General features: G+C 33.3%; 1 protein-coding gene across 1 annotated transcript in view; it reads right to left on the bottom strand.

Moving 5' to 3' along the window:
- Window positions 1–11823, bottom strand: part of LOC111637198 (TOX high mobility group box family member 4-like) — a 46768-nt gene that overhangs the window by 19605 nt on the left and 15340 nt on the right. The window contains exons 2-3 of the mRNA XM_023382628.1: window positions 10547–10699; window positions 4330–4410 (exon numbers count right to left, since the gene is read on the bottom strand). Coding sequence (XP_023238396.1) covers window positions 4330–4410; window positions 10547–10699 — 234 coding nt within the window. The remainder of the gene's footprint in view (window positions 1–4329; window positions 4411–10546; window positions 10700–11823) is intronic.

Genomic DNA, 11823 nt, shown 5'->3' with positions numbered 1-11823 from the left:
AAACTAATAAGTAGGTTTAAAATTAATAAATACAAATGTATTCTGACAGTTTATGAGTTAATTATACTTTCTATTTGCAAAATTTCCTCAACCTTAACATAAAATAAGAAAAAAGTGAACTTTTAAGAAATTTGCAGGATTTCCCTGGTTAAAAAAACAACTGGGATCCCAATTGAGAAATCCTATTTCGAAATATTTTTCTTATCCAAATTCTTCACTTTATTTGCAATGAGATCATGAAGAAACTTAGAAAGTTTAGTCAACATAACAAAGCAATCACCGGCGCACTGCTCACATTATATTACTGCAGTGGCCATTTATACTTACAATTGGCTGGCAACATGCATTTTGTTCGTATGGTAATTTCCACACGCAACACTGAAAGAAGACCAAACCAAATGTTTCTGCATGTTAGTACTAGGCTTTAGGTGTAAGAAGATTTCCCGATGTTAATCCCTTGCAATATTATTCCCTTTTACAGAATTGTCCCTATTTCGATAAGGATTTAAAATTAGAAGCCTAGCACGAGGCAAAGGAAAGTAGCCACATTAAAATCATATTTATAAGTACAGACTTTTAAAATTAAAATTTTTCTTATGAGAAAAAGTTGTAGACTTCAGTAGAAATCCAGATAAGTGGTCGATTTCCAAACCCAGCAAAGAAGAGGTGTTGGCGAAGTAAAAATCTGTCCCCTGACCCAGAAACCCGCTGCTTCCTGGCAATTATTAATTTATTTGGACTGACAAACCGATCATTGCTTTGTCCAGCAGCCTGGAATCTGCATTCCCTTCCACATGGCTTTGCATGGCAAACAAGACTCCCACTGGTCATATATATATATTATATAGGGTTGTTCAGAAAGTTAGTTAGTTTTTTCCCACAAAAAAAATTTTCTGATAATACAGGCGATTCCGTTTAATTAGGCCACCAGTTAATCAGGGCAGCTGCTTTATTGGGCCAAATCTCAAAGAACAGAAACCAAACTAATAAATTAATACATAATTTAATCACTTAATTGAAACAACTTTTCGCTTAATTGGGACAGTAGCAGAAAAGGAATTTAGCAATTTTTGATATATTTTAGGGATCTTCTGAAAATATGTAGACTAATGTCATGTAGGCCTGACAATTGGCAGAGACAAAGCAATTTTGTCTTTCCCTCAGGCAGTTCAGTTTTTCCAGAGGGAGTCAGCATAGTGGGACATATCACAAGGGCATCCTTCTGAGATGGACCCGAATGTGAGCTACTGACCCTACTCTGGATTGGACCAGACGATCCCTTTAAAAGCAAAGGACAATTTTTTTAAGGTCTCTTGACTGAGTTGGAAGATAGCTAGAGTTCCCTTGGAAGGTATTGTGTGCATAATTAATTCTAGATTAGGACATCAGCCATCTTATTGTTGAGACCAGCATCCGGAGCTGGCAGATTCTATGGATGCTTCCGTTGAAGTGGCCATTCTCCAAGTAAAGGAAATTGTGCTCAAAGGAAGACTGTACAGTGACTTTTGGACTAGTTGGAATGTGTTCTAACTAAAAAAGGAGAAAGGAAAAATCATTTGATCAGGAACGAATTAAATGGTCAACTCTTGTGTAAGTCACTACTAATACTGTATTTGGCAACACTAGCATAATGCAAATCAGTTACCTATCATTGTGAGTCTGGCAAATTTATAGTACAAATATTTTCTGTATTTTGGTTTAATAAAGCATTAAAATAGATACCTAATTATTATTTTTTACCTACTTACTTATTTACCTATATATTTCATATATATTATTTTAGAATTTATTATTAGTTTGTTTAATTGGGGCAGCTGCTTAATTGGGCCAAAATGGATTAGTCCCAACATGTCCCAATTAAATGGAATCGACTGTATATGAATATTTTATTTAATTATATATTGACCATTTTGGTCCAATACCTTTTACCATATTTTTGGTAGTAGCATGATTCCATGCTCATAAAAGTTCTGATCTTTGCTTACAAAAAACTGATCCAAGTGATTTTTGATATCCTCATTTGAAGTAAATGTTTTACCATTTAAAAAATTTTGTAAAGACCAGAACAAGTAATAATCTGAGGATGTTAGATCTGGCAAATATGGTGGGTGTGGTAGCTCATTCCATCCAAGCTGTAACAGCTTCTGACAGTTACCAAACTTGTGTGAGGTCTGGCATCATCATGGTGAAACATTACACTTTTTCTGTTTGATGGTATCACTCAATTCATCCAGTTGATGGCAGTATACTTCTGAATCAATTGTGGAATTGTCTGATAGATCATTGAATAAAACAATTCCCTTAAAATCCCACCAAACAGAGAGCATCACTTTCTTTTGATAAATATCGGCTTTTGAAGTGCTTTGAGCCAGCTCATCTCTTCTACTCAGTCATCACTTATGTTTGTCATTGTTATAAACAATCTATTTTTTATAACCAGTTACGATTCATTTCAAAAATGGGTCATTTTCTTGATGTTTGAGAAGCAAATCACAGATGTCAATGTGACAAAGCAAATCTCTTTCTTTAAGAATGTTTTCTTATGGAACCCATATATCAAGCTTTGAAACGAAACTAAGTTGTTTCAACTGATCATAAACAGTTGAATTTAACAAATTTAATCTCATAGCAATTTCTCGTGTTGTTATTCGGAAGTTTGATTCAATCAATACCTTTATTTTGTCTTCATTGGCTTCAACTGACCTTCCAAAACACAGTGCATTTTCAAAATCAAAACTGTTGGAAAGAAATTTTGAGAACCAGTTTTGGCTTTGTTGTTCTGTCAACACATCTCCATACATGTTACATAATTTTCTTCTGGCTTAAACAGCATTCTTACATTTTTGGTAATAAAAAAAAAGCAAAATATACTGAAAATGCTACTTTTCAATTTTCCATATTTGATGGGACAAAAAAAAAATAAAATTTGCAAAAACTCAAAATTTCTTTTACAAATAAGCCTTGAAATACCTACCACCTGTCAAAATATATAACAATAATATGATTTAGAATGAAATTGGCAGGTAAAAATACAACTAATTCCTCTGGTGGTAAAAAAACAAAATTACTTTCTGAACAACCCAATAGCTGAATATGAACCAAGATGTATTTCTATTAAAGTAAACTTCTAGATTTGTTTCATCTGAGAGAGCATTTACAATTTACATTAATACCATTATAACTCATGTTCCTGTATGCCAAATTTATATACCCATAAATTGTATCCATAAATCTGGCATACAGGGAAAAGAATGTGCCTGTCATGAACTCATATGAAGCCAGGGAGATAGAGTGAGATACATCTTTACCACTTGCAATTTTTTTTGGAAGGGAACAAATGAAATACATAAAATGTTTCTTCATTAATGAAAAGCAGTCTTAAAGATTTTATTTTTTTGTTAGTAAAAATAACACTGATTTACAACTATATCATTTGTATCGTTAATATTTTCTAATGCACACAAATGATTAGAATAGTTTTAATACTTTAAAATTTCATGAACTGATAAAAGTATTTTAACAATTTACAAAAAACCTTTATTTTATTATTATTAGATATTATATTTTATACTAAAATAGTTTATACAGGAAACCCTTGTTAATTTGAACTCGGATTATTCAAAATCACGTTAGTTCATAAACATACTTTTGTCCTGACTGGGGATATAGAAATTTACATGTTAAAAAATTTGATTAGTTTGAAATATGACTACTTCAAAATTCAAAGTGAAAATTATATCCAAACTATGATATGCATATGTTAACTGGTTTGTTTAAATGGAAATGCCTCCATGCTATAAGAGAACAATGAACAAAGAATAACTCTAATCTGGTCAATATGGCTTTGCTTTTACAGTAATACATTTTCAAGTGTTGTCTTGACCACAAAATATCCTTTTTCTCTTATCTCATAAAATATGACTGGTTTTCAGGATAGTGACAATGAGCTACTAGTAGCAAATTGAGATATTTGAAGGGCTCTAGGCTACTATGTTTGGGCGTCTTACTACTTTTTGGGCTACTTTAAAATAAGTTGGGCTACATTTTGAGGAATTGTCTTTACTTTTTATAAAACCTATCTGCCAACCTGCGAGGTTCTCACCGGACATGTGCTGTTTACCTTCACATTTATGTTGTTGTTATTAATTAACAAAAACAGAGTGCTGTATAACTATCCATATTCCATATCCTTAATAAATTATATCAGTTACATGGCATTTAGCTATAATAGTTGCATTGATACTTCAAAGTTGCAAATAGTTTGTCCCCTAAATTTCAAACTAATGAAGATTTCCTGTAAATGAATTTCAAAATGTTATACTGGATTACCTTTGACACCAAACTGGCACGATAGGCAGCCAATGCTTTCAAATATTCTTTTTTGGCAGCTTCAGTTTTCTTTTTATATACCTGAAAAATTATAACATATTCTTAAAAATGTATTTCTAAAATATATCTATAAAATTTATTATTGCATATACAGATAGACACCAATAACTTAAACAGTATACTTTACAAATTTAACCATTACATTCCAGATTTATTACAAGCCATAACTTGACTTACCATTACTTATCCAGCCAAATTTGTTCTAAAGGTAAATAAACTCCATGTCTTTAGAACAAACTTTACTAGAACTTTATAAACTGAACTTAACAAGCTTTATAAAATACAAGGTTAAAAATTCTAAACAGAAAAGTTTAATAACAAAAATTGTCCGTAGAGAAACGTTGTTAAAATTTTCAATTACATTAATTTCTATCATCATCATCATCGTTATCGACAAATCATTAGAAAACAACTTCTGTCTGATCATTCTTTTTGTCTTCCTCCAATAAGGATACATGTTTTGTAGGAGTTTTAATCATTATATAAACATCAGCCACTATACAATAAGTGTGCTGGCAATCAAGTTTACAAACCAACACTCAAATCAACAGTCATATTTGGTCAGCCAAGCAATGCAAACATGGCCAATTCATTTAGAAATCATCAATCAATACAATTTTACAGCAAATTTAAAAACTGTCCAAAAGAAATGAGTCCTTTTGGCAATTTTGAAGTTTGCCATTGTCTGATCCGTTCGACATTCTGCACAACCATTGGCTTTCCAAAACACCAAAGATAATGTCAGTGACTTCCACTCTGATCTGGCAAACAAAAATCACAGAATTCTACACCAAAGCATTGACAACTACCTGACACATCTGAGCTTTGCAAAGGAATTCATTAACAATATTCCATACAAGATTTATTGTCAGCTGATCCAAGAAAAGATCACCAATGAAAGTTATTCAGTCTTCATGTAAATAATATAATTAAATCATTTACTGCCTTATTTTTAAATAACTCAGTTCATAGAAAAGCATAGAATTCTAAAATCTCTCAATTTTCCCGTAATTATTCAAAGTTAGGAATATTCAGTTGAACGCAATTACACTCTCACTCCTCTCAATTTACGGAATCTTTTCTGCAAAATTCACCTCCATATAATTTAAAACTCAAATGTCAAGAGTTTCTGCTTTATCAAAAGGAAAAAACAGAAACAAAAAATTATGACTCAATATTTAATTTAGAGCAATAAAGTTACCATTAAGCTACTAAATAAAAAAAAATCCCACAAGAAATTGCTTAACTGTCCCAGCAACATTTAAAACTGCATGTGTGGCACCACCCATTACAATATTTTATTAAAAGATTTATTTTTAATTATTGTAAAATGACAAAAAGCCTATTTTTGAGAGTAGGAATGGGTTTTATAATAAGAATTGTAAATGTAGTAATAAGGAGTGAAATTGTCATTAAGTCTGACCCTATCTCAAGACTGAGGTAGGGTCGGACTTAATGACCCTCTCTATCTCCCCATTCCCTTGACCTTCAATCACCAAAATTTAATAGCAGCATTGATCGCCTAATACAGAAACTTCCCTGCAAAACTTTTTAAAATTTTCGACAAAAAGCACGAGAGTTTATTATTAGCCAGGTCCATCAAAGCCATAATTCAACTCTGACTATTTATTCATTGTGCCCATGCAAAATGACCAGTTTGAATATTTCTGTACTTAGTCATTCTACCGGGACCTAAAATTTTTTAAACAAGTTTTTGTTTTAGATTTCCACTTGAGGCAAGAAGGCCTTAACGCTGTAGCTGAGAGCGGGAGCAACTCTGGTCTTGCATTGTCAACATAAAAGTAGTCAGCCATAAATACAGCATAACTCTTGGCATTTCAGTGCATCCAACTAATTTGTAAGACAGGTTTGACCAAATATTTTATAGTAAAAGAGTCATTCTAAGTTAAGAGGTACTTTTGACGTTCATTATAAAAAAATCACATTTTTTTTCGAAAATTTGTTCAAAATAACATTAGCATCTTTCAAAACTCACCATTGTCTTTATGGTCACATAAATTCATTACTTAAATGTACTTAATTTAGTCACAATAGTACCTCAAACACGAAAAACATATCTCCCCTGGTCTGTCCCCTAACTGATTCTGTTCGTGTATCAGTATTTTAAAAACATAGAAATCTAATAAAATATCAAAATCATTCATTTTAAAAAAATAGGATAAGTAAATTATTATAATCTAACAAGTAAAATTATGTAATATTTCTTTTTCATAAAAAATATTTACGCCTACATTTGTCCCACATATTTTGCATCTCGTCCCCTGGCTTTTTGTATTCCTTAAAAAATGGCGTTTGTTTACTTTGTCGCAAGAAGTTGTGACCTTGAGCACATTTCATTGGATGTGAAGTTAGCAGCAAGCATCGCACAAGCTAGCTGAGCAGCCATTTCATCAGTCATTTCGGTAATGTCACTCTGTGAGTACGGTTGTGAACGAGTGAATGTGATCTCTCCACTGGTAAGTTTTATTTGTGATTATTTGCCTAAAGACTTCATTTTATTTGTATATTTACTGTTATTTGTGCATAAATTCTCATATTTCTTTGTTAATTACATACGATAAATACTGTTACGATTATTTCTGTTTTCTAACGAAAACTTATCTCCCGTCTCTTAAGATTCCTGGGGAAAGATTTTATGTCCAGGGGAGATATAAAAATGTCAGATCAGAATATTTTTATCGATAACACATGAACTGTCGTTACGTAATTTAATCAATATACATTTTTATTCTCTTAGCCTATCTCACACATTTAATTATAGTATAAGGGTAAATCAAATGAAAACAGAACAGTGGTCATAATTCGGTGTATGTGTATGTGAGTGTAACAAAACTGTGTGTAGATGTAGAGCGGGAGGTGAAAGAGGAGAAACCCTATTGAAAAATGGACTCACTCTTGGTAAGCACATGCAACCACATGGTATGAGCTGGCGGTCGGTCTGGAGTGTCATCCGGCAGGCAATCAGTCTGCATCATGTTTGCGACTAAAGAAGAGCAACATGGTGTTATTCATTTTTTAGCAGCAGAGGGTGTTAGAATGTGTGTTCTCCATACACTGGAGAACACACATTCATTGTCCTCTGGAGTGCTTTTGCTCCACAACAATGCACGGCCACATACGGCCACTCTCACACTAAGCATGCTTGCGAAGTTTCGGTGGAGAGTCGATGATTTCAATCGAACAGCGAAGTCACGGACACCGTTCAAAACTGGTTTCAATCTCAGCCAAACTTTTTCTACGAACAAGGTATTCACTGCTTGGTGCAACAGTGGGACAAGTGCTTATGTAATTTTGGTGATTACATTTGAAAATAAATAATGGCTACTGTTCCATTTTCATTTGACCCACCCTAATATAATACGTCTTTTACGGAATATGGTAGCAAGAATAAAAATGAATGTGAAGAATGCCTAGAAAAAAAACATGTAGCGGAAAGATTAAGGTCCCAATGCATAAAAAAATGACCCCGTCAAATATGCACAACAAAAAGTTAAAGAACATGAAAAGTATCAAGAGAAGAAAGAAAAAGAAATTGTTAAGACTGTGAACCAAATGACCCCCCAGAACAGCAAAAAGCTAGAAAATTGTGGAGAGAAAAAGCGAAGAATTGTAGACGTCGTTTAGCACTTCAAGTCATAACTAATGTCTCCGTAACCCTTCATAGTTCGGATAATGAAGACCCACTGCTACTACCACCTCCTCGGAATGAAGATACTAACAGGCGCACGAGCAGCACAGCAGAAGTCTATTCGTGCGAGGAAGGCAAGAAACTTGATAATCAAAACACAGGTGGCTGAAATAGTTAAACTTAAGACTAAAGTACAATATTACAAATGCAATGTTACAAAAAATGCCTACAACAAATAACAAAACAATCTCCAGTGCACACACCAAATACCAAAGTGAATGCACTAGTAGATTCACTAACTGTAAGTGATACAGAAACCATAAAGAAAAAGCTGGTGTATAGTGAAGTTGTATCTCAACAACTAAAAGACAATTTTTCAAGTCTCTCGACTGAAAAAGAGAAAAGATTTTTTAAGAGAATGATAAGCGGAAAACTAGTAAAAAAAAATACAATGTTTTAGAAACAGAAAAGATAATGAAACCTTTGAAGAATGTAAGTCGAAAGTTAAGATTCTTAAGAATATTATATGTGAACTTTTGGTTTGAACCAAAAGTTCACATATAATTGGAGCCTCCTGCCCCTAAGCTTCCCATATCTGGTCTTGAATTTCATCTATCTGACTCTGTACTTCAGATTAAGGAAAGATGAATGGACAGACAAACAATAGTGAAAATTTATAAGTCTACAATTTTTTCAAATTGCAGCCCAAAATCTGTATTAATTGACTAACAAAATGTAAATGGTCTCCAAGAATTTGTTGTTTTAATATGCTTAAATTAAATATATACATAATCTATATTAATAAACTTTTATTATTACACTGTATTAATAAATATTATAATACATTGTGTTTTTATGCATGAAACACAGCTAAAGGGATAAAGAAATACTTTGCTTCAGTGTCAGAAATGGATTAATCCATTTTATATTGTTTCTTATGAAAAAATTTATTTCAGTTTTCAAACAACTTTTAGATACAAATATGAACAACATTCAGAGATTTGACTGTATTTGTATATTCCGTGCGCCGCACCAGGGAGGCCTTTTCATTGATTATTGACTTTATTCAAAACCAAAAGAATCACTAACTGGAAAATCATCTCTATGCCCGGTACTCACTATCACCACCCTCTACGTGGCACCATGGACTTGGTACTTAATACCATCGATTCATTTCTGAAATATAATGGCTCTCGAATTTTTTCAATCACTTTTTGGGGTCAAAAGGCACAGAGCTTAATGGTGCCCATCGCATGAAGACAATAATTTCTCCTGAAAAGAAAACCTTCCTTGGAAAGTTCCCCCAGATGACGATGGGTGTTAAGTGGCCCCAACTGAAAAGATGAGCAACACATTCTGTTTAATGAAAATATTTTGCATAAAAATTGTGCATTGTTTGCATAAAGACAATACAACCCAAGACCATTTTCAATTGAAAAAAAAAAAAAAAAAAAAAAGATAAACTTTAAAATATGTCTACTTAATTTTCAATTATCAATATTTTGTTCTGTTTGAATGCATTGACTGGTTTTATTATTACAATTTTGTTTGAATGTCTGGAAACACCAGGAATAAATGATTACTGCCCATCATAGGGAAATTCCATACTTTAAACCTAATACTGTATGAAACGATTGCCGAAATGAGTCTAAATGTAAATGTACACCAATATTAACAATAATAATAAAGTATTTACAGTCGACCCCCCTATAACATGGTAGATACGTTCCAAGCTTTATGAATCCAGCTTCTAGGAGTCCAGCTAATCACAGCCCGGCATGTATGCAGTTTACGGACTACGGCTGTTTGAAAGGTTTCTTCCATAAAATTAATTGATTTTAGACTAATTTGACTCAACATTTCCAAAATATGTATAATTTTTTGGGAATAATCCATATAAACTCTGCTATAAACAAAAAATCGTAGGATTACTTACCGAGTGCGCGCCGTTCGACTACGCCGTTACTTAAGCTTGTTTTTGTCGTGGAGATTGTCATCAAATGGCACTCGCGTACTTCCTGATAAATTATTTTTTTTTGTGAAAAATTCGCTGAACTTTAGAGACATCATTAATATAAATATAAATTTTATGGACGTTAATTAATAAATGGTTTTTAGTAGGTCCGCTGCTCGTTTAAACTCAACGGTTTGTGCAATCCTGTCGTGACACGAGTTGGCAATGACGTTTTACCAAATTATAGGAGTATTTTTAGCATGTTTGTACGAATACTGTCGCAATTTTTTTGCCATGATATAGGAATCCAAACTGTAGGAACCCGTGTTATGGGGGGGTCGACTGTAAATCAATGACACAATTTCTATATTCTATAACTATTTTATCTCCCAAATTATTTCATTTTCCACTTAAAAGTTATTAAATAGAGTAAAGCATTAACAGAAATTAATAATTTGCTGATGACTGGCAATTTTTTTTCTTAAGAAGGAATGGGTTGGCAGTCTTAGTGGAACAAATGTGCTCAAATAGAAGAATGCAGAGGAAAAACTTACATTTTTGTGGTCAGCATCCAAACTGTCCCACAGCGAGGCCACGATCTTGGACACCTCTCCAAAGGTAGCGTTGGGATTCTGACCTTTGATGGCTGCTTGCCTGTCCCGGAAAAACAGAGCGTAGGCAGAAACGGGCCTTGAAAAAACAAGAATCTGCAGTTAGTCTGAAAAACAACTCACTTTCTGTAATAAAGACATCTCCCGGCAAATGGCCAGGAGGCAGAAAATAATTAGGCAGTGGTATTTTTAGACGCGGATTAAAAATAAAGCAAATATGACTACAAATATAATGAAGCGTTACCACGACCTATGATAATACAGGACGTGCTAATTGTATAACACGAAAGTATGAGAAAATAGACAAAAATTCCATCCGAATACGAAACAACATGACAAAAGAAAGGTTTCATTTGCCGAAATTCATCCAAGTAACACGTCAGCAATTCGTCCAGAGGTAAAGCTTAGTACTCGCATGCAATAACAAACGACAAAAGAATAACATCACTTTGCCATCGAAGCTGACAGAATGCAAAGCAGAAAATTTTTTACTTTTTCCATGGTGGAAAGCGAAATTGTAAAAATTATAGTGATAGGAAGGCCGTTTAGTAAAGTCATCGTAAACATCATGTGAGACAACGGCATTCAAACTACGGTGGGCATGGCTAAAGCTTTATTTATACTCTATTACCACTAATATAATAATTATATGCTATGTTACTATCCAATTTAAATATTAATACCAAACAGATGTACAGTACTTACTGCATAAAGTATTGGGAATGACGTAACAGTAATTTGGGTAGAAAAGTATCAGATATTTGTAAATTCCGACCACTTTGAAATAGGGTTTCTCATTTCCCGGTCTTTTGCTTGTCCCAGGATTTCAGGTAAAAAGTGAACTGTTTTCCAGGAAATCCTGGGATAGATTGAATTATTTTGAAGGTACAGTAGTACCTCCATTATCCGGATTTTCGATTATCCGGATTGCTCAAAATAAACAAAAATTTTACGAATTTGCTGATTTGCACTTGGTGAATTACGACACTGATTACATACGTGATGGAATACATAACTTTTTTTGTTTCAACAACGTCTCACCCAGAACAGTGGTTGTAAACTCTTAAATATATTTTACGTAGTAATAAAAATATAACTAGATATACGTATTTATAAATAATTTATATTCAAATTACATCATTTCTATGACCAAGGGCGGCGTAAGGCATGGACGACGTGGGCCACCGCCTATGCCTCGCGGTCCGAAGGGCCTCGCGTTT

Source organism: Centruroides sculpturatus, unplaced genomic scaffold, assembly GCF_000671375.1.
Source record: "Centruroides sculpturatus isolate CEXI.00-Female unplaced genomic scaffold, Cexi_2.0 scaffold900, whole genome shotgun sequence".
Taxonomy (NCBI): domain Eukaryota; kingdom Metazoa; phylum Arthropoda; class Arachnida; order Scorpiones; family Buthidae; genus Centruroides; species Centruroides sculpturatus.
Note: the sequence above shows the minus strand (reverse complement) of the source record. Positions and strands in the feature narration are given on the sequence as shown.